The 24231-nt window shown below is 37.9% G+C and overlaps 2 protein-coding genes across 4 annotated transcripts in view; one reads left to right on the top strand and one right to left on the bottom strand.

The window, feature by feature from the left end:
• Positions 1-374: 374 nt before the first annotated feature.
• ERMN (ermin) lies at positions 375-5690 on the top strand (the record flags this gene model as incomplete). Of its 2 annotated transcripts, none has more annotated exons than XM_084237558.1 (3): positions 375-615; positions 1313-1345; positions 5176-5690. In XM_084237558.1, 3 exons carry the CDS (start codon positions 375-377, stop codon positions 5688-5690), a joined length of 789 nt encoding a protein of 262 aa, XP_084093684.1. The 2 variants fall into 2 exon arrangements, with proteins under 2 accessions (XP_084093684.1, XP_084093683.1); XM_084237557.1 differs by having other exon boundaries at positions 1253-1345.
• A 10092-nt stretch (positions 5691-15782) lies between these two features.
• Positions 15783-24231, bottom strand: part of GALNT5 (polypeptide N-acetylgalactosaminyltransferase 5) — a gene marked incomplete at its 5' end in the record, with an annotated part of 48121 nt that continues 39672 nt past the window's right edge. For both annotated transcript variants that reach the window (XM_084246730.1, XM_084246731.1), the window contains 3 exons: positions 15783-16304; positions 20097-20258; positions 23914-23994. In XM_084246730.1, the coding sequence (XP_084102856.1) occupies positions 16164-16304; positions 20097-20258; positions 23914-23994 (384 nt within the window). In that variant the 3' untranslated portion in view covers positions 15783-16163. The remainder of the gene's footprint in view (positions 16305-20096; positions 20259-23913; positions 23995-24231) is intronic.

Below are 24231 nucleotides of genomic sequence, written 5' to 3'. Positions count from 1 at the left end.
AGCCATTATGAAAAGGGACAAAAATCTCTGTTCCCAGAGGGGGACTGACAAGCTGAAAGTCCCCCTCTACAAGCCAACACAAAAGCCTGATTGCCTCAGACCGTTTGTTTATGTAAATCAAAGGACTGCCATTAATTCTGAGAGCCGGACTGCTAAGCTACAAAGAAGGTGTCCACTGGGCAAGTTCTTGCTCATGGGCTGGTGGCACAACTGACAAATTCTATTGCTTTTATTCTAAACTCTATGTGAATACCTTTAGGAAAAGAAGTAGGAGCTAGAACTATAGGACTTGAAGGCAAGAGGACATATCTGAGCAAGAATCTGTTTCCTCAGTTTCCTCACAGCTCTCTCCAAGTAAAACTCAGCTCTGCACCATGACAGATGTTCCAGTGACTTTCCATCAGATTGAGTGTAATGGGGATACACCACCTGAAAATGGTCAACAAGCAATCACTAAAATCAATGAGGAAATTAGCGATGTGGATGGCACCTCACCCTACTATAGAGTGGAACCTAGTCTTGAAGATTTACCCACAGAAGGAAATCAGGAGCAAAGTGAAACATTGCAAGGGACTATGTTACTCAACTATTCCACAGATGAGAAGATTCTAAAAGGTAAATCTCTTCATTTCTCTTCTATCTGCTTGATTCGATTTTTAAACTCACAGGATTTTTTGACAACTTGTTATGACAGTTATGAGCTGCACATCCCTTCACCTCTGCCCCTGCCCAGTGAGGCCCTTCTTCTACCCAGACTGCTTAGCTTAAAGATGAAACCAGTGTCTAGCACCAAGTCCAAATTTATTTATTTAAGTGCTCTGTGACTCTGGATGATGTCCCTAGCCTCCTAAAGCCTTATTTTCTTATTTAAAAAATGTAAGATAATAATACCAAAATTTGCAGGGGTGTTGAGAAGATTACCAAGAGCTGGTTACATTCTAACTGTTGTTGTTTGTTATTATTAAGTACATCCCCATTATTACTTGAGCAAAGGGAATTAAGAATATCATACTTGTTTTCTAAATATACCTGAAACTCTCTGAATCCATGGTTCCAGAACTTAAATAGATATTAATCAATAGGTTTATAAGTAAAAGGAACAAGTCAAGATGAGCTGGAAGAGTAAAATAGTTATTTTTAGTGATGACAATTAAAAATCAAAGAAATCTTTACTTATAATCTAAACTTACAGTTTATTTACCCTTGAGCTATTTAAATATTAAAATATTAATCTTGTTCATTTTTCTTCCAGAAAATCCAGAAGAGAATCTCTATATTGTTCATAAGGCCATTACAGATCTTTCTCTTCAAGAAAAAAGTGTTGATGAAATGACGTTCAGAGAAGGTAAGAGCACCTACCATTTTATACACAGAAATTGTTTGACTGGATATGAATGACCGTTTTTACACGGGATGTTTGGTGATTGTGAAAAGTCAATCCAGGCAATACCTTCAATACCTTCAAGGCAATACCTTAAAGCTGATATAGGCAGATAAGAGAGTCTTGATTTATCTGTGAGTTCCACCTTAGAAAGTATTCCAGACACCATAAAACTGAGACTGAGAGGACTGGTATAAGTGATTGGCACACTTTGACCTGATGATGTATCTGTTTCTCAATATGTTAGTCCACTAAATTAACCTTTCTTTTTGGCTTAGAGTCTCCAAATCTCTGTCAGACACCTTGCAAAATGTAAATGTTTAAAAATTGGGTTTACCCTGAAAGTTTACCATTGACATATAGCTTAAAATAGTCTTACATAATCTCTAGGAAAATTCTAGGTCTCTGATGTAAGCATAAAAATCTAAATCTTGTCAAAGAAAGTTCCCAAGTGATGAAGTTAATTTTAATTGTATGCTTTCAGAAAATGGGAGACTAAAAAGAACATTGATTTTTTTTTTAAATGACTGTATTAGGTTTTGAAAAAATTCAAGAAACTAAGAGTCCAAAATCTCTTATGCTTCTCATAGACATGCCTACTTTCAAGCATTTTCTCAAAAAAAGTACAGGATAAAATTAATCATTTATTTCCTCTCTTGCAATTATCAACATCTTAGCTCAAACTTGAAATCAGCTTGTTAGACCGAAGCAGTTTATCTTAGGTAATACCTTACAAGGCCAAATATTGAGAGACTTGGAGCAATATTAGAACATGACATAAAGCAGATGCCAAGGAACATATTGGTGTGATTGCAATGTCCCAGGTTTGTCCCCTTTGCCTGGATGCTTCTCAGGTTGTGTGCTGACCCCATGTAGTGATCCACAGCTAGACACTTAAGAAAGTATAACAATAGCCATTGTCAAGTTCTTACATTAATCAGAGATAAGACTTAAGACTCCATGAAATGAACTCTGCTCTGATCTTCTATTTGTAATGTAGCAAACTCTCAGAGGCAGGAATAATCATTTATCTAAAACTCCTTTCAAGTTTCTGGCTAGGAAGTCCATTGGAGAAAACATTTTCTAGGCTCTTTCATTTTCATCAAATAGAGAATGAGAGAAAATAGATTTTTAAAGTAGATGGTCACTGGGCCTCCCCGGTGGCGCTGCGGTTGAGCGCTGGGTTGCGAAGCTGCCTGCAGCCTCTGCAGGGCCAGTTCGATCCCTGGCTGCTCCTCGGCCACCGGAGGAGGGTCCCACATGGCGCGCAGACCTCTCCTGCCGCCTGCTGCTCCCCTCAGCAGTGTACTTCGGTCCTTCTGCCTACTCTGCTCCCTGCTCTGGCTCTGGTGAGTTCTCTCACCCTCCCGTGCTTCTGACTGTACCCAGTGCTTGTATAAATAAATAAATAAATCTTAAAAAAAATAAAGTAGATGGTCACAGGGTGACTTTTTTCTTGAATGAATCTCTGTGTTTGGTGGAGCATGTATTTTTCCTGTAGGACAGAAGTTCACATTTTGGTGTCTTTTATTTTTCTCACATTGACAAACAGGTATAAAGTCTTGAAGGAGAATACTCCCTGTTGAAAAATAAGAAGGTTCTAAAAAGTTTGTGGAAAAACTATAATTTAAATTCAAGGAGTAATTTCATGCATGACAACTTCATACCCCAAAACTAGGACATTGCATTCACACCAATATGTTCCTTGGCATCTGTTTTATGCGATGTTCTAATATTGCTCTAAGTCTCTTCAATATTTTGCCTGTTAAGGTATTACCTAAGATAAACTGCTTAGGTCTAACAAGCTGACATCAAGTTTGAGTTAGATGTTGATAACTGTAAGAGAGGAAATAAATGATTAATTAATTTTATCCTGCTCTTTTTTGGGAAGCATGAGCAAAATGATCAGTTTCTTGGTTCTTTTGGAAAAAAAGAAGCAAATCCAAGCTTAAAAGTATATCAAATATTCTAATGCATATCTTTTTTAAATGTAAAGAACATTCACAGGGCAATAAGAACCTGATAAAAGCTGTATATAATTAGGAGTGATAATCCATCTTCTCTCTCTGTAAATTTATATTCTATTTCTTAGAGATAGAAGCATTAAAAAAATGAAGAGTGAAAAATTTTGGACAGAATGGACTTGCAAACATTTCAAGAGAATATAAAATTATGGATGGGAAGGACTAAGAGCAACATTTAGCCTATTAACTCATTTAAAGACTTTAGGAAGGGGACAGTAAAACTAGGTACGATAAGGCACAAAACACTGACAATAATTCTAAGTGATGTACACTACAGCCTGAAGCTTCCCATAGAAGTCCTTCAGCAGCAGAAGCTCAGAGAACAGCCTTATTATCTTTTTAGCAGGCTCAATAAATATTGTTGAGAATATGCCATTATGACCTGATAGTGAAATTTGTGATGACTTAAATCTTTGAAAAATCACTATTTGGTACTAAACAAGGTGAGTTAATTGATTGTCATTTGGAATTTATCTAAGATGATAGGTTAATCTATCATTTTATAGTATGACCTAAAAAAGATTTTAAAACCTTAACTCTCATGATGGGCATATCTTAGACAATGCTGTGTGTGCTTTATTGGATTTTGTGCCTCAGTCAGCCCACTACAGGCCTCCTGAACACCCATAGCTCCCTGCTCCTCCTTTTACATTGGGTTCTCTGATGACTCTCAGGAAAATGGTGGCAATTATTGAAAACGCTACTCTGAGCATGACCAGAGGTGGATGGTTGTCATTATTTCTATTATTAGAAGAAAGCCATTTATTCCCTCTGTTTTATTCTTCTAGTTTTCCTTAAGGAGTGTGTTTGTGTGTATGTGTGTGTGTGTGTGTGTGTGTGTCTACAGTAAGATATAGATCCAAAATTATATATATATATATTTTTTTTTTTTCATATAAGCAGTCATGACAAGCCAGGATTTTTTAAAGAGTGTGTTTTATAGGGGACTGAGGTGATCGTGCACAGGTGCATTAGTGAAAGAAATTCTGTGGGGCCTACACCTGTGGGGGTGGGGAGAAGCAAATATTGTTTAAAAAATGAACAATGATGTAAAAAATAAAAAACATTATTAAAAAAAGAGTGTAAAAATAAAGTTTAACAATACTCTGCATACTGAAAAAAAAATAGAGTGTCTTTTATGGAATACCAGTATCATTAGATATAGTCTACAGCAGAAAAGTTTCATAGTTAAACAAAATAGCTATGCCTATTTTCTTGGAAATTTACAACATTCATTAGCATTTTAAAGGTTTGGATAAATTCTGAAGACGTTAAACTTAACTGTGTGTGTTTTTTTAAAGATTTATTTATTTATGCATACAAGAACTGGGGTACAGGCCAGAGTTGTGGTAGAGGTGGTGGTGAGAGGATTCACCAGAGACAGAGTGGGAACAGAACAGGCAGATTGACTGAAATACACTGCTGAGGGGAGCAGTGGGTGAGTCAGGAGAGTTCTGCTGCACCATGTGGGTAGCTCCCTGGCCAGGGATTGAACTCGTGCTGCAGAGGCTGTGGGTAGCTTCTTAGATTGCGTCTTAACCCCTTGCACTACCAGGGAGGCCCTACTTAACTGTGTTTAGTGCAGTGTTTCCTAAACTCCTTTGATCATGTAGCCCATTTTGTGTCGTGTAAAATATGTTAGTAATCCACAGACTAATATTCCATAAAACACATGTTGGGAAATGATTCTCCAGAAAAATTATTTGGAGAAAAACAATTGGGTATTTTGACACCTGCGCACATCTCAATTACCAATTGATTTTGCTACAGGGCATCAGTGGGAGAAAATTCCTCCGAGCAGCAGCAACCAGGAAATAAGTAGACAACAAGAAACAATTATTGAACAGCCTCTGGAAGACAGAGAAGATGAAGGTGAGAAGAACAAAGCTCACCACGCAACTGAAATAGAATGGTTGGGATTTAGGAAACCTAGCCAAGGGGAGGTGCTGCATTCTAAACACAATGAGGAGCAAGAGGTTTGGGATGAAGAAATTAATGATGATGATGATGATTGCAATGAAGACGAAGATGAAGTTCGAGTGATAGAATTTAAGGAAAAAAAAGAGTATTCTCAATTAAAAGAGGAAGGCGATGTAAGTGAAGATTCCCCCCTCAGCAGCCCCAGTTCCCAACCTGTGACACCTGATGAGCAGCCAACCTTAGTGAAGAGGAGTGATATTTCCAGAAATGCTTATTCAAGATATAATACAATATCTTATCGGAAAATCAGGAAGGGGAATACTAAGCAAAGAATTGATGAATTTGAGTCTATGATGAATTTATAAACTAACTGGAAATGAGCAGTCTTCATGCCCACTAAAGTAAAGCTAATTCTGTTTTCCTGAGATGCAACTTTATATGCCTTATTTGAGTCATCACCTTTAGAAGTGAACACTCACTCTGTTTCACTGTAGGAAAAAATGAAAATAACCTTAGATAAAATTCATTTTGATAACCTTGAATCTCATGGACATTTGCTTTTTAAAATTTCACTAATAAAATATTATGAGTTAAGCACTGTATAGCCAGCGCCATTGGGGAATCTGGCATGATTTGGCTTTAAAAATAGTGAAGTTAAGAAATGTAGTCATCAAATGAAAGAAAGGACTATTTGAAATGATTCCTATTTTTCCTTTGGTATCCTTTTTCCTATAAATTGAGGGTGATAGAAAATCTGTTATTAAACCTCTCTTACTTTTAAACATCGTTTTATAGATGTTGGCAATAAATTTTCCAAAATATTTTGTTTTTCCCATTATCTTAAAAAAAATGTAGTTAGGGCCTCCCCGGTGGCGCAGCGATTGAGGGCTGGCTTGTGAAGCTGCCTGCAGCCTCTGCAGTGCCGGTTCGATCCCCGGCTGCTCCCCGGCCACCGGAGGAGGGCCCAACATGGCGCGCAGACCTCTCCTGCGGCCCACTGCTCCTCTCAGCAGTGTGCTTCGGTCCTTCTGCCTGCTCTACTCCCAGCTCTGGCTCTGGTGAATTCTCTCACCTTCCCTCACTTCTGACTGTACCCAGTGCTTTTATTTTTATAAATAAAAATAAAAATAAATCTTTTAAAAAATATATAGTTAATTTTCTTTGGCATCTACAAGAGTGAAAATTCTGTATAGGCCTCCTTCCTATGTGTTACCATTCACTGAATTTTCTCACTAGTGGGGCTGAGCTATTGTCAGGAAAATTCTGTTTACTAAATGTTGGCTTTATGCTCTCAAGATGAATTAAATCCATTGTGAGGTTGATGCAAGGAGGGGGCTAGAAGATTAATGGGCAATAGACTAAAGAATTATATTGGATAGTTTTATTTCTGTGACTGAAAATAAAATCTTGTCTAGCACAGTTAAAGTCATTAAAAATGAAAATGACAGCTTTAGCACAATTTTAAGAAAATACCATTCTCTATTACCACACTTTCTCTTATTAACAGTATCTCAGAATAATTTTCTTTCCTTGGAAACCTGAGACAACTTTAGTTATAACTGTACTAGTTACTATGAAAATGGAAATAATTATCATAGAATATTTTCAAAGTAGAGTGTGAGCCTGTATTTTTAGTGAGAAAGCACTGATAGTTGTTAGGAATATATAATTTGCTGGACCCCAGCCCAAATCAAGATGCTTAAAATTGTGCTTGCGGAGCTTCACCCAAACCAATGTGTCAAATAATGTACTGAATATTTATGAAAAAGGAGAGTCTATATTTATATTCTTAGATAGTTGCATAATTTTTCATTTCATGCTTCCATCTATATTACCCTGAATTTTCTGTCACCAGAGATAAAGATATTTTTTGACCCTGCAAATAAAGACAATTCTTTATTGTCTGAATGTAATACAGTCTTCATTGTACTATTCAATCCTTTGTTTATTTCTTTCTTCTTTTGTGAAAAAACATGGGTTAGCCCTTCTTAGATTATTGCTTATTTATGTGTAACAAATCCCACACATTCTAATGGAAATTTCTTTAATTCTTCCTGGTTTTATATTTCCATAGTACTATTATTTAGTATTTGCAAGACTCAGTTTTGAGTTCAGGAATGAAGTTCTGCTTTTACTTTCTCAAACCGATACTTTGAAAATTGACCTTATAAAAATGGTGTCACACTTATTCTGTAGAACCTACAGATTTCATGTTTGACAATTCAGGTTTTCTGAAAAAAGCCAGGGAAATCAGGTCTTTGTTGATAAATTTTAGTAGAGGATTGATGTAAGAGGACAATTTTCAGTTTATTCACATCCTCTAAATCACTCCACCTGAACAACCTATTTTCTTTTCTTTACTGATCACCCTTACAATTTTCTACTTAACTTCAAAGCACAGTATTATATTATTCATTATGAAATAAGACCACATAGCTAAACTAACATAAGTAGAACCTGTATTTTGGATTATTCCAGCAGAGGTGATGAATTCCTGTGGAATTTGAGTGGGGTGGGTGTGCTGTGGTCAGATGACATGGCTGAACAACTATCTCTTTTTTTTTTTAAATAATAAATTTTATTTTTATATTCCCCATACAATTGCAACCCCCCCCGTTCTGACCCCAATCCCTCCCCTCCCGCCCCCCACCCTCCAAAAAGTGTTTCTGGTTCATAGTTTTTTGTTGATTTTGATTTTCGCTTTCTTATAGTTATTCATTTTCCTGGTCCCTTATTTAAGTTTTCTAGATTCCTGCTATGAGTGAGACCATCCGGTATTTTTCTTTTTCTTTCTGGCTTATTTCGCTGAGCATAATCCCTTCCAGTGCCATCCATGTTGCTGCAAATTGCATGTGTTTATCTTTTTTGAATGCTGAGTAATATTCCATGGTGTATATGTACCACATCTTCTTGATCCAGTCATCTATTTTGGGGCATTTGGGCTGTTTCCAAAGCTTAGCTATTGTAAATAGTGCTGCTATAAACATAGGGGTGCAGGTGTTCTTTGGAATTGATGTTTCTGTGTCATTTGGGTAAATACCTAGGAGTGGAATTGCTGGATCATATGGAAGCTCTATGTTTAGTAGGTCAAGAAATCTCCACACAGCTCTCCATAGTGGTTGGACCAGTTTGCACTCCCACCAACAGTGCAGAAGAGTTCCTTTTTCTCCACACCCTCGCCAACATTTGTGAACAACTGTCTCTTATGGGCTGTAACATATGGTAACCCTGGTCCTTTCAGCTTAATGCTGACAGATGAGGCAATATAGTTTCAAAAGAACTCTGAAACTATTCTCTGGTGTTGATGCTCCTTGCCCTATACTGCCATCTTACATGAGGGTCTCAGAGGATAAGCAACATGATGGTGATGGGTGGCTGTTTGAGTCTTTGCAACCTAAGAAAACAAGGTACTGGTCCATGTTGCATGAAGGATAGTTAACACGTTTGAAAATCACATAGGACGTGAAGTTTTACCCCTTTTATGATTCAGTTCCACAGGTGGAAGGAATATGATATCTTCTTGGGGGAAATAGGATTATTGGGAGACCATTTCTTTTATATGACTTCTCATTTTTTCTTAGCTGTCAAAGGAAAAGGAATTAACAACAATTCTATTCTCTGCTAATATAAAATTGATCTGTCATATAAGGCTACTTTTGAAGGCAAAGAAGATATCACAATGTGTCATCTATTTATCTATATCTATAAAATAAAAATACTGTGTCTGACCAATTCACAATAAAAATTTTTCTCTTTGTGTTTAGTATCTAGATTTTATGTTCTTTAACTGCCAGCACTACTAAAACCATCAATAAATCCTGCTTCAGAAATGGAGAACATCTTATTATAACCCATTTGCATTATTTATTTCAAAAAGGTCTTAAAACGGGGCTTACCTCATGGCGCAGGGGTTAAGTCTCAGCGCTATCATGCTATTGTCACTGTGTCCTGAGTTCTATGTCCAGCCAGGGAGCTGATCCACATATGGTGCAGCAGACCTCTCCTGTCTCACCCACTGCTCCCCTCAGCAGTGTATTTCAGTAGATCCACCCGTTTTGCTCTCTACTCTGTCTCTGGTGAATCTTCTCACCTTTGGCACCTCTGGCCTACACCCCAGTTCTTCTATGATAAATAAATAAAATTAAAATAAATCTTTAAAACAGTCTTAAAATAGTTAATTATGAAGTTGCAAATGAGAATTCCTGATGGGTAAACCTATAATATTTTTGAAAAATATTATTTTTACAAGAACTGAACTATTGTTTTAATATAGCTTAACTTCAACAATTTAAAAAACATGTGCATTTTATATAATATGTATTATATCAACATGTGCTTGTTATATAGTATATGTATATTACATATAAATTATGTATATATATTTGAAGTTGTCAGGGTAATATATTTAAACTCTGCTGGTACTTTTACAATAATTGTTTCTGTATACTTACAGGGAGCGGTATCTTTGGCATATTTTCAAATGGAGAATGGACATTTAAGTTTTTCAAAATGATGGGAAAAACATTTAAAATAAGTAGTAATAGAGAATTATGGATAAAGATGAAATACCAAAGTATAATAAAGAAGAAATATGTTTCACCATATGAGAAAGGAAACTACTTCTTTTAAAGCCTGAACTTTCATTGCTCTATAAAAACAAGAAGGCTATAAAAAGTAATGTCAAAAGTTATAAAAAATATTTGCCAATATTAAAATACCAGGCAGTAACATAATAAATAAGAGCACCAGACTGTATATATAGCTAATGAAGAACATGAGGTGACTAGGCCATACTGTCCATATATATACATAACATGAGTATTAATGAGCAGCAGGAGTCACCCAGATATATGGCAAACCACATAATCAAATATCTATGAAAAAAAACTTCCTGCTCTGGAGAATTTTTAGAAATTACTTTGGAGAAAAATTTGAATTTTTACTTTGAAACAGTATTACACATTTGATTGATTCTTTATAATACTTTAGTCAGGCAAGGAAATTTAGTACTTAAAAATATTCAAACCAACTCCAACTTCCTTTAGAGTCCGTAATTTTAATTCAGCTCTCCAACTAACAAATATTTTGAGGTAATCAATAACAAAATCCGTTATTTTAACCTTTGCGATCTCCTGTTTTTATGTCCACTTCTCAGAGCTAAGGTGTATAAAACCAACATCATTTGGGTAGTTATTTTATGAACAAAATTAGGCATACTCAGAATCTTCAGCTGAATAATGAACATCCTGTTAATTTAAAGTTTGTATATTTCTTTCAAGATTAGAAATCTATATATCCAGAATGGAAGTTTATCCACCTGAGATACTTTTGTCCAAAAGGCTAGTTATAGACAAATCTATGCCCTTAAAGGAGAGTTAAAATATCTAAAAACACTTAATTTTATCTGCAAGTAAACATTCTTGCTTTTACTTTCAATTTCGAATTGGGAAAAAGTAATCATATATACAATTTTGAGTTGGGAGAAAGTAAAACCAAGAATTTGTACATATTTTTCATGGCCAGGAGAACATAATCTAATACTATCAAACATTTTAGTTTCAACATTTAATAAAAAACTTTCATTAACATAGATATTTATGACTACTATCCCTGAAAAATAGTAAATATCTATCAAGCAACAATAAAATAGAAAACCTCTGTTTTCAAAGAAATTATTTGTTACTTACTAGATGGCAACTGTCATGATTAGTAATAGCATATTATAAGCACTATTTTCTGGAATATGAGGACTTTCACTTGTGTTTTTGCAAAGCAAAGATTCACATACACTGGAAAATACACCCTAATTGGGGTGATGGTAACTATTAGTTGACCCATTAGGTTGAAAGAGGATCCATTCCATCTTCTTAGTACAAAGATTTTTTTCCCCTTTTCTTTTAGACACAAACATCACCTACATTTGAAATACTATCCATTAAACCTCATAAGGATATAAAACTTCATATGACTTATTCAAACCTGTGATTGAATAGCTATTTGCTGAAAATAGATTAAAAAACTTTTATATATTAGTTTTGCTGTTCCTTTTCTCATTTCAAGGCATTTTGGCTGGTAGTAACCAAACTTGTTGAACAACCTCTGCAGAAGTTGTTGCAAAAGCAATATGGTGCAATCTGTACAACGAGGTGAAAGGTACAAGTCATGGTTTATGTTTTTAGTTAAATTTTTCTTTTGAATTGTTTTCAAAATTTCCTCAATTTTTTGCTTCCCAATTCTGTACAAATTGAGCAATCTGTCAGCTGTGATTAATGGTTGGGGAAAGAAAGAGGTGACAATATTATTCACAAAGAAGGATTATCTTTATATTGACTTCTCTCTCTCTCATATTTGTTCTAGGAAATGGAAAAGAGTGTACTGAAAGAAGTCAGGGTGGTAGATACTTAGTGTAGGGGGATAGTCACCCTTAAGCCTACATTTCAGTTGTTTAACAACTAAACAGAATTTAGTTGTTTAACAGCCTCTATTTACTGTTTATATCCCATTTAAGAGAGAGCCCAAAGAGATTTGACCTTGCATAGTAGCATGGTGTGTTGAAAGAGGCAGATATAATGGAAACTGGGTTTTAGCTCTTACTTGTGGGATGAACTTAGCCCTTCTCAAACATCCTCCTTGACTACATAATGAGGGGTTTGAGAATATCTCATTAAGTCATGGACAACTATCAAATGGGGCTCCTAGCACAGGCTTCTTTATAGTTTCCTTATAATTTTTTAAAGATTTATTTATTTATGCACACAAGAACTGGAGTGTAGGCCAGAGGTGCAGGGGGTAAGAGGATTCACCAGAGACAGAATGGGGAGCAGAACAGGTGGATCCACTGAAAGACACTGCTGAGGGGAACAGTGGGAGAGACAGGAGAGGTCTGCTGTGCCATGTGGCCAGGGATCGAACTCATGTTGCAATGGCTGGCGATAGCTTGATAGTGCTGTGTCTTTAACCCCTGCACCACCAGGGAGGCCGTTTCCTTACAATTTTTCTCCAAAATGTTGAGGTCTTCCTTTGAGCCATCATTTCTTTCCTGTGTTTCAATATGGAAGTTAGAGATATTAGAATATGTAAAGATGGTATGTATCTATCTGATGCACTTCAACCCCATTTTCTTACATGACAACCCTTTGAATATTACTCTAAGTCATTCATGAAATTAAAATGTTTTGCTAGGAGAATATTTCCAAATTACTATGGTGAAATGAACAATGACATTATGATAGTAATGGCACATGGTGGTTCTTTGCCCTGCAAGTGATTGCTGATGGAATGTCAGAAAGCAGAAATGAGTAAATTTTATGCTATGTTGAAGCAAAGTCATACCAATAGTAGCTTTGTCATTCTTCCAAGAGAGGAGGGTGGAAGCTCTGGGTAACTATTGCAACTAGGAAAAGGAATTACACAAACTGAATGGCTTAGAAGTACTAAAAATGTTTGATAGGGCCTCCCTAGTGGTGCAGGCTGTTGAGTGCAGCGCTGCGAAGCTGTCTGCGGCCTCTGCAGTGTGGTTTCAATCCTGGCTGGCCAGGGAGATTCCCACATGCTGCAGCAGACTTCTCCTGTCTCACCTGCTGCTCCCCTCAGTAATGTATTTCAGTCATTCTGCCTGTTGTTTCCCACTCTGTCTCTGGTGAATCCTCGCACCTTCCCCCACATCTGGCCTGTACCTGGGTTCTTGTATAAATAAATAAATCTTTTTTTTTTTTAAAGTCAAACACACACGAGGTGTCTTTTTTAAAAAATATTTATTTATTTATTTATTTATTTATTTATTTATTTATTTATTTATTTATTTATTTATTTATACAGGCACTGGGTACAGTCAGAAGGGCGAGAGGGTGAGAGAATTCACCAGAGCCAGAGTAGGGAGCAGAGCAGGCAGAAGGACCGAAGTACACTGCTGAGGGGAGCAGCGGGCGGCAGGAGAGGTCTGTGCGCCATGTGGGACCCTCTGGTGGCCGGGGAGCAGCCAGGGATCGAACTGGCGCTGCAGAGGCTGCAGGCAGCTTCGCAACCCAGCACTCAACTGCTGCGCCACCGGGGAGGCCCCAATAAATAAATCTTTAAAAAGAAATTTAATAAATTAGTTTTTGACTGAATAAGTCCTGCAAAGTATTAACAAAACTACACTTAGTTTCAATTAACCATGATAACATGATGCACAGATACCTCTTTTCTAACAAAGGGAGCAATTTAAGCCAATCCAGGGAAAACTGAAGTCCTCAATAACATAGCCCGCTACTGAAGAATTCCAGGCTGATTAGGACTCTAATGTGTCCAAGCCAAGGATTGATTATTAAAAATAAAAGAAAACCTCATAGCATTTATCTTTATGTCATTCTCCTGAAAACAAAATTTAAAGGGAAATGTTTAAAAAATGTTGGTAGTAGATTTGATAGTCAATAATCTTTTAATGTAACAGGAATGGTATAGTGATAAAAGGACATGTGTATCTCTTTCTGTCCCTCCAGACTCTCTAGGATTAGCAACCTTGTTTTCTTACATTTCAAGGGAAAAAGAACATCACTTAAAATATAGCATAGAAATTGCTGACCATCAGGTGATAGCAAAGCAAGCTGGCGGCAACATGAAGCTTTCCAAGTCTCCAGATACTGGTACAGTAACAGGGTGGTCCCCAGGAAAAGGGGAAGTTCCAGCTTCCCTGCCCCACCCAAAAGAGGGTGGAGCTAAAGAGAAGAAAGGAAGCTGGAAAGGAGACTGAGGAAGGGAGGAAGCAGGATGGAGCCAGAAGGAGACCTAGGGGAGGCACATGGAGCAGAGAGACATGTGAAGAAACTGTGCGTGCCTTTTGGTCGTGGATAGGGTGACACAGATGTGGGTGAGACCCGTGGGGAGGTGACAATGGCAGCTTTTATCTTGATGTTGATTTTCCTCTTTTCCTTCCGGGCTTGTCCAGTTGTTTGTGACCCTTTTCTGTGGGTCCCCACTGGAAGATGCTTTAGACTTGTGGCAGGCTTTGGGGCCTTGCTCTGGGCCAATCCCATTTGGATGGACTTTTACCCACGAGGGGACGGGTAACTTTGGGTGCTTCACTTAGAAACTAGACTCTTTGCCTTTACCTGTATTGTTTCCTAGTTTTATTAAAGTTCCTTCCCATTAAAGTCTCATATGTTTTGTGTTGATGCGGCGTATGGCAGAACCCATTTAGAATAGGCAGGTTTGCGGGGTTTGGGCTGCCCCTCTCCCTGTCCTATAACAATCTGAGTTCTCTCTCTGGAGATCCAATTTCTAATCCTGATTCTTTCACTAACTGATGTGGGGTTTTAGACAGGTAATTCATCTTCCGGGCATCAATTTTCTTACCAAAAATGATGTAAATAATATAATGATTTCTGTCATCTCACCTGGTATGCCCAGCTACTGGCATACCTAAGATTAGGGGCTCAGTTTGGATCAAGGAAATATTGGACTTGATCCCAATTTTTTTTAAAGATTTATTTATTTATACATACAAGAGCTGGGGTACAGGCCAGAGGTACAGGGGGTGAGAGGATTCACCAGAGACAGAGTGGGGAGCAGAACAGGCAGACTTACTGAAATACACTGCTGAGGGGAGGAGCTGGCGAGACAGGAGAGGTCTGCTGCTTCATGTGGATTGCTCCCTAGCCTGGGATCAAACTGGTGCTACAGTGGCCGCGTATTGCTTCATAGTGCTGTGCTTAACCCCTTGCGCCACCAGGAAAGCCCCACATCTAGGGTTTTATTCCCTTCTTTCTCTTCCCACCCCCATAGAGGGGCCAGCTCTTTCTGTTTTGACTAAGTCTAGGGAAATACTTTCTTAACTCTCTAAGGGTTGCTTAGAAGACACATTGTCTTCCCTTCATTATGTCCTTTATTTCTACTTTGGAATCTTTTAGAGCTGATTTTTAGCATCCCTTTGAATGCTATTAAATGAAAAGTAGTATCTTATATGTAAGAATCTAAATATTTTTCAGTGCTCTATTTCTGTTTTATTTGTTTTAGTTCTTCTTATTTGGTCCTACATTAGAATGTGTTCAACAATTAAAGGTATTTTTGGTTACTACAGTGTGTTGTGACCCAGCCTCTTCTTCCCTGCCTTTTCTTTCTTTTTAAATATTTGCTTAGGTCTGGGGAGCTACTGGCATAACTACTTTTTAATCATAATTAAAAATGCCCCAATTAAATTGAATCGACTTCCATATCTAGAATAAGTATTTAACTTTCTCACTTAAATTTTTTCTACTGCTTCCAACTGAGGAAAAAACATTATGCAGTAATCTGTATCATAAGCTGCCACAAAGGAGTCTTAAGTCAATGGTTTCAAACTGTTAGATAAACATGCGTGTTGTCTGGAGGGACTTCACCAAGGTAGTAGCTGTGTGTTTCTGAAGTCTTTTAGCAGTAGGAACTCAATTTCTTTTTTGATGATAAAATGGCAATTAAAGGAGCAGGTTTTCATTGATTGTACCCACTTGTGGGCCAAAAGACTGGTCATTATCAAATACATTGAATGTTAATGTCACTATGTTTCTGCAACTACTCTGTTAGATTGTATGGGGAAACTTAGAGGTTGAGTTCCAGCACATGGCAGGAGGGCAATTCAGAAGGCCACCAAAGTGTAGAAGAAGGACTTCAATTTAATGTTGGACTATTTCCCTGAGTTAACATGTGGTATCTCAAATATTGTGATTTAAAAAAAAAAAAACAACAAAAAACAAAACCCTTCCATTCAAATGCTATTAGTTTTGAAAATTTAACCCACCATAGAGAAATACAGTCACCGACTTCACCGTCATTTTTAGTATCTAATGAGTTTACTAGATAAAAAAAAAAAAATCAGCTCCTCTTCAAGCTTCATAATAATTTTCAAATTTCCACATTTGATTAGTTTTTATTGGGTCACAAGTAGCAACTCTCAGGGTCTTCTCAGAAAAATTTCCTTCCAAGCATAACAACTGATGATAGTTTCCAAAAACAATGTGATTAACCTGGAGAGAGAAGGGATTTGGGAATGAACCACAGATTGAATTTAACAACTGAGGTGTTAAAAAAAAAGAAACTATAAGTAATTATATTTTTCATTCTTAAACATGACAGAATTCAGTTTGTCTCTATCTCCTATCTCAGGTTATATTCTCACCCTTCTGAAAATTACGTAGCTTTTAATTCCTCAGGAAATGTAACATGAAGTTTTTGATGATATATCTGATAACTACCATCACAAACAAGTAAGTTAGTTAATTTCTTAAGTTCAGTCTAAAAGTGCAAAACTGAAATACAAAGTGCTAAATGATGTATGTTATTCATGACTCCCTATAATAATCTTTGATAATATGTAATGCCTGATGTCCAGGAAATTCAGATGTAATTAGGAAAAAGTCAAAGGCATTTCAAAGGGTTCTATTATTAATATTTATTGTATAGTCAAGAAATGATTGATAAACCACTTAAACTTGCTCATGGCTTCATATTTTTTTCACTTCTCAATCATCTCAGTTATTGTGACTATGATACTCTTAACTGTACATTTTTGTTTTGAAATACTTTTAAAACTTACCAAATATGGGTGAACTCATTATAATTCATTTTAAAGATGCTTCTACAAACAGTCACCATTGTAGGACTTTGGAAATAGACTACATGAGTAGGTATGAGGTTTTGTAAAAGGGCTGGTTTTAAACAAAATCAGCTGCTGTTTTTTTACTGCAAGCATTTTGACTGCAAATGTATAAGCAGCATAACTACTATTTAGCAATAAAGTAATTTTGAAATGTGAGAGAAAACAACTAACTGGTTGAGTTTGGTTTCATTTTTCCATTGAGGAAATAAGAAGTTAACTCTTTGCAAACGGGTGTGTTATTGTCATCTATTTTAGCACTATATGATCTGACTATACACTTTGTAATCTTGGTCAAAACACACACACACACACACACACACACACACACACACACACACACCCCTCCAAGCAAAGTAAAGACTTGGGGGCACAAGTGCTTACACACAACCCACAGAGAAAATCAGTATTTTTGCACGGTGTTGCCATGAATCTACTCACATTCCAATGTATTCTAATATCTTACATTTTTTGTTTTTACAATGTATTTTCACAGTGTGTATTTTGTCTTATGGTTTTTGTTACTCTTTTTACACGTTTCATGATGTCATTTTGAAACTTGCGCTGTTTCCCCCCTATTCATCATCACAAAAGCAAATTATCTCTTTCGATGGTACTGCCACGACTCCACACACACGTATTCAGAAGACGTCCTCTTTCACGACAACGTTTTGAACGTTATTCTCTGACTTTTGTTCTTTTCTCTTTTACAGCAAAATTGCTTTACGGCTAATTACGTTTGTGGCGCGGAAATAGTCACCGTGAAACAGCTTGTGGAGATGTTTGCAGCAGAACCACCAGAACAACCACTTTGTGTGTTGTGGGCAGTGAGCGGCCGCTGGATTATCAAGAGGTAGCTCAGTAATTTGACTCGGATTTAAAGACACTAAAGGGGAGCTAGCGGTGGAGGGAATTCCCCGGCCCAGAGCACAGAAGTCACTTTCTTGACTGTATCCATTTGGGGGCTGCAATCAGAGCATTTGGGGAGGGCTGACCTAGGAAACGCCTTTCGGATGCGCAGTTAGAAATGTATAATTTGATTAACTCATAGGTATTCTGTTTCTTACATTTACCCCTCCTCCTTCCTTGAAGTTTCCAACTCCAGATGCTTCCTAAAAGGAGAGACATGCTAGTTTATAGGCTTATTCTTCCTTTCCCCTTTTTTTTTTTTTAACACTGAGGTATGTTGAGGGATATTTAGGTTTAGTTTGAAAACTGATGATAAATTGAAAAAAGTAGAAAGGCAATTGTTAAGCTATCTTCTCTAGGAATGGGGAGTTCAAGCAGAAGGTAAGCTACTTAACCTGTTGCAAAATCACGCACCAAGTAAGAGGACAGCTTTCTAACCTTTGTCATCTAAATTAAATTACATTCTTTACAAATCAGCCTGCCATTTAGGGGTACCAAATTGGACCCATATAAAAATCAGTTGATGAAAACTAAAGTTCTCAACAATGGCGATAACTCAACACCCAGATTGTAAGTAAGACCTATGTGATTTTAGGACTGCCTGCTCCGATATATTTTCTCACCAGCCTGAAACCTGTTATAGTAACAGGTTCATTTCTGGAGATGAGAATTATTCACATTATCTCATTCATTCTCATATAGTCTCTTTATCTCTATCTCTCAAAGCTCTTTTTCGCTTTTCTTGCCCCATATTGTGAATCAAGCAGAAGATGTTATTTTGCTATTTGTTTATAGCAATTTGTGGATTTTCCCAACACTAATGCAACATAAAATTCACAACTTATACACTAGTAATGCCTATTTTTTTCTGAATAGCTCAATAATATTTGTTAGCACTAAAGAGGAAAAAAAAGTCCAGAATGAACTGAAATGTAGCAGAAAAGATTGTAAGGCAAAAACATTGGAGACCCTGATTTTGACTCTGAGCAGGAAGAAAAATTTGTGAAGAGACTAGTCACTGGCTGTGACATCAGAGGGAAAGGAGGCACTCCAAGGGAAAGAATGCTTACCTTGGGGTCAACCTTGAGCAAAATGGTGCTACCCATAGACCCAGCTCATTCAGTGGATTTGGTAGGAACTTGCTAGCGAGGTAGAAAATTTGAAGTTGACCTGAAATTATTCTTACCACTCCAAGATCCTGGGCCAAAGCTTGTGACTGTATGTTTTTTTTTTTTTTTTTTAAAGATTTGTTTATTTATTTATTTATACAGGCACTGGGGTTACAGTCAGAAGCACAGGAGGGTGAGAGAATTCAGCAGAGCCAGAGCGGGGAGCAGAGCAGGCAGAAGGACCGAAGTACACTGCTGAGGGGAGCAGCGGGCGGCAGGAGAGGTCTGCACGCCATGTGGGACCCTCCTCTGGTGGCTGGGGAGCAGCTGGGGATCGAACCGGCGCTGCAGAGGCTGCGGGCAGCTTCGCAACCCCGCTTTCAACCGCTGCGCCATGGGGAGGCCCTTGTGACTGTATGTTGTTAAAATAGATTTAAATTTTTCTCAAAAGACTTTGAAAGTGAATTGAGTAGAGCAGTGGTATGATGGTAAACATGAACAACTAGACTTCTGGAAAAACATGCCGTGGTGTGTAGCATAGCTGTACATACTCCCCTGGTGGCTGGGTGACAAGCCACCGATGTGTTATCACTGAATGTGAAGTCAGCAGGAGCTGCATAGTGGGAGCTGAATCTAGTATCCCCTGAAACCCAAGTCTCTGGGAACTGGAAGGTATGAGAAATTTCTTACATGGCAAGGAGGCAGAGAATGAGAAACCAGATTCATACTAAATTACACGGCTTGAGGGAAGCACACTGCTTCTTTCTTTGCTTGCATATTTTCTCTATAAGATTTCCTGGTAATCAATAAGAACCAATTTTTGCCTAATAAGCCTTCATTTTGGCATGTTAGTGGACTCAAGGAAATGATTTTTATAAGCAGATAATGAGAGCAATATAACCAAAAGAATCAGGTTACTTCTATTTAAAATAACTGATTTGAAAAAAAAAATGTTGAAGAACAAAAAGGACTTGACGGTTTACAAAAATATCCATTTATCTCTCTCTGTGTGAACTTTTACACTGACTCTATTGTCACAATACATTTAAAGCTTCTGACTGAGGAAGCTGACAGTGAGGGTTTTATGTCCCATTAAATTGAAAGTTGGATTTGTGGTAAAGAAGAGGTAAAAATATTTTGCTTACCAGTTCTGGATGAAAGACTGATGTTGATTTATGCAACCACTTTAGTCCTTTGTTTCTGTTATCACAAGGGTGCAGCCTCAGGGCCCCCTTATCAGGAATGGGAGCTAGGCACCATTCTCCATGTTTAATCAGTCTTAACCAGGTATAATTAAATTGTTGAAGCTGTGGGAGAAATGAATAAGGAGAAGGTCAGCTCAGGAAACAAACACAAGTAAAGCCTTTGTCAAATATCTATATTTTTAGCAATAGTTAGGAGAAAGGTCTAGTACTGCCCCTTTAATTTTGAAAGTATGGGCATATTTACTCTGTCTAATCTCATTTTTATAATTTTAAAGTTGAATAGCAATACTGTTTATCTCCGAGGGTTGGGATAGTGACTGTTAAGTGTTTAGTACACAGTAAACTTTCAATATATGTTGCAATAAGACAAATTTTTAGTCGAGTTAGAAAAGCTGAAAGTGGATGTTATTTTATGTGCTAAATCCAGACCACTCTGATGATTGAAGTGCTGGAACATTTAAACCATTGCATGATAAAGTCCCTGAGCCACTGAGACTACAGGGAAACCAAGTCACTATTCTATGTTACTAGTTTGGAAATTATTATGCTTTCTTGGTTGAGATTCTCTAGAAGACTGGTATTTGAGAGGCTTTGTTTTACTGTCAGAAAGACTAAAGGTCTTTTTTGTTGTTGTTGTTGCTATCGCATGGAATCACTAGATTTCTTCTGTATTAACTTCCCCCTTTTTGACCTGCTTTTGGAGAAACTAAGTTTGGGAGAATCAGTATCTAAAATATAAATAACCAGTTTAGGCAATGGCATCCTGTTTTTAATTCTTAAAAGTATTTCTTCAGTTGTTTAAAATCTGGTACTCTCTCCCTGGTCAATTTTACTTTAGACATTGGAACTGTGATAAATTTGTTGTTTAGTGCTAATGTAAACATGTTAAAAAAAATGGAGTGCTGGTAAAATCTGTCTAAGTGCTTTTACCCAATGAATCATTTGCAATACAATTGCAATTTAACTTAAGTTACCAAGGATTTCTTCGTGCTAGACCTCAAGGCTCAAAGGCTAGTCCCTGGATTTTCTTTTTTTTTTTTTAAGATTTATTTTTATTTATTTATACAAGCACTGGGTACAGTCAGAAGCTTGGGAGGGTGAGAGAGTTCACCAGAGCCAGAGTGGGGAGCAGAGCAGGCAGAAGGACCGAAGTACACTGCTGAGGGGAGCAGCGGGCGGCAGGAAAGGTCTGCGCGCCATGTGGGACCCTTCTCTGGTGGCCGGGGAGCAGCCGGGGATCAAACTGGCGCTGCAGCCGGGGATCGAACTGGCGCTGCAGAGGCTACAGGCAGCTTCGCAACCCAGCGATCAACCGCTGCGCCACCGGGGAGGCCCTAGTCCCTGGATTTTCATTGGCATTATCTGGGAGTTAATTGGAAATGTAGCATAGTCTCATTGTTAGTCAGAATCTGCACTGTACCAAAATCTCTAGGTGATTTGGTGCACATTAAAATTTGTGAAGCATGATATATGGCACAATGCAAATAGTTCATGTGCTACCAGAGGAGCTATTGCTTTGAAAAGGGACATCTCAATTGGTTGAAAAGATAGTAGCTAAGCAGACTTGAGGCAAGGTGAAGGATAAAGCTGATGGTTCTGTCCTGGGTTATTACACCTTTTTGAGCATTTTTGGGTGAATGCTGTAGTCACTGGCTTGGTGTGAAGTCTTGTAAATTATGCCAAAAATAAGTTAACTTCCTCCATGCTTGTGCACTTTTTATCATTCAAACAAACCACAGGAGACAGAAACTAATAATTAGTAACAAGGCAAAAAGGGACCAAGGCATTGTGGGGGGCAGGGGCTGCATAATTCATACATTTAGTATCCCCTTGGGAGAGTCAGATTTTCAGATACATTGGTTAATCTGGCACAAAAGTCAATACAATGGGGAATCTTCAAGAATTGCATTCTTTAATACTTTACTTTCATTTAATTTGGACTAATTGTGGTTTTGTTTCACAATTTATGATTTTATTTCCTCTTCGCATTGTTAGTAAGTACGGTATTTTGTTCCATTGATTTTTTTTTTTTTTTAAGATTTTTATTTATTTATTTATACAAGCACTGGGTACAGTCAGAAGCACGGGAGGGTGAGAGAATTCACCAGAGCCAGAGCGGGGAGCAGAGCAGGCAGAAGGACCGAAGTACACTGCTGAGGGGAGCAGCGGGCGGCAGGAGAGGTCTGCGAGCCATGTGGGACCCTCCTCCGGTGGCCAGGGAGCAGCCGGGGATCGAACCGGCCCTGCAGAAGCTGCGGGCAGCTTCACAACCCAGCGCTCAACCGCTGTGCCACCGGGGAGGCCCTTGTTCCATTGATTTTTTTTTTTTTTTTTTAAATAGAGGCACGTTTTATTTATTTATTTATTTATTTGTTTGTTTGTTTGTTTGTTTATACATGCACTGGGTACAGTCAGAAGCGCGGGAGGGTGAGAGAATTCACCAGAGCCAGAGCAGGGAGCAGAACAGGCAGAAAGACCGAAGTACACTGCTGAGGGGAGCAGCAGGCGGCAGGAGAGGTCTGCGCGCCATGCGGGACCCTCCTCCGGTGGCCAGGGAGCAGCCGGGGATCGAACCGGCGCGGCAGAGGCCGCGGGCAGCTTCGCAACCCAGCGCTCAACCGCTGCGCCACCGGGGAAGCCCTTGTTCCATTGATTTTTGACACTTTTCTCTTTCCTCTGTCTCCTCTCTTTCCTAATTAAGAAGTTCCCTAAGCCTTAAGTTTACAATCGGCAGCTAAATTATAGCAACAGAAATGACAAAAATGTCTTTTCTTCAAGAAACAGCTTTGGATTAAGAGGTAGAAATAAGGACATTCTTGAAAATTAAGCAATATCTCAAATCAAAGCAAATAACAGTCTTGGCAGCCTAGATTATCATCACAAAATAATTTCTCTACCAAAGAGTGATGTGCAATTTAGGAGGCGAGTTCTTACTCGTGCATCACTGCACCTGTGAGATCTGGCATCCAAACCAGTGACTGTCCCCATAGAATGAGAATAGGTAGGGAAGTATGCTGGAGAGAGAGGTGCCATCACTCCTGGCTCACCTCCAGTGCTTTGGGGCCCCTACTCTGATCCTGACCCTACTCCCTCCCCCATCCCTTTACCACTGTGCTCTGAGTCAGGTAGGGTTTAGCTGTAGGAGTTTATACCATGGAGCTTGTGACTTGCATTACTCCTTTAATATGTAGGAGAATAGTGGGGGCTAGAGAGAGAGGAAGAAGGGAATTGATAATAAAATTGCTGAGATTATTTAGAAATATGTTCTGTTTTTATGTTCTTTATTACTTTATCTTCACATATAATGTGTTATTTTTCACGTTAATCTTTATTATTGGAGCAACTAGTGTCAGAGCCTGTCTTGCATACTTCATAGGTATCACTTAATTTGACCCTCATGCCAGTTTTAGTGGTAGGCGCTATTAGCACTGCCATTTACCTAAAGGTTAAGGAGTTTGAGGAGTTAACACATTTGTGGAAGTGACAGAGCCAGAACTGAGTGCATGGTGGGATTACTTCACTACTACACCTTAACTCAGGCAGTCACTTTCTTTACATTCAATGGTGCACTCTCTTGTCACCAGTCTTATGAATACATAGACATTTAGAAATTAATTATTTCAATAGACAAAAATGAATTTCTCATGTAAGTAATGATTGTAAACATACCCTGTACTTATTGCACCAACTATCAACTTCCCACACTTACACCAACGATCATCCCCTTGGATGAGAGAGAAAACCCATCTCAGCATACCTGGCTGCCCCCGTCACAGTTTTCCAGAATGGCTGTAGTGTTGTCAACAGAAATGCATTTCCCCAAAGCCACATTAATAAGCTAGGAAGCAAAATAGAAAATATGCATTAAGAAAAAAATATTTAAAAGTAGAACAAGACATTTAGACACATTGAGAGAACACAGAATATAGAACTATAATAAGGTTAAAAGATAGTTAATAGCTTAGCATTACTTAGCACTATATGATTTTATTGGTTGCTATCTCTAACAGAGACATAATGTAATCTTGCTAAAGTACAGCTTCAATCTGTCAATTTAAGTCTGTGATTCAGCCAC

Source organism: Talpa europaea, assembly GCF_964194135.1.
Source record: "Talpa europaea genome assembly, chromosome: 1".
Classification (NCBI taxonomy): domain Eukaryota; kingdom Metazoa; phylum Chordata; class Mammalia; order Eulipotyphla; family Talpidae; genus Talpa; species Talpa europaea.
The sequence above is the reverse complement of the archived record's forward strand: the minus strand, read 5'-3'. Positions and strand labels throughout refer to the sequence as shown.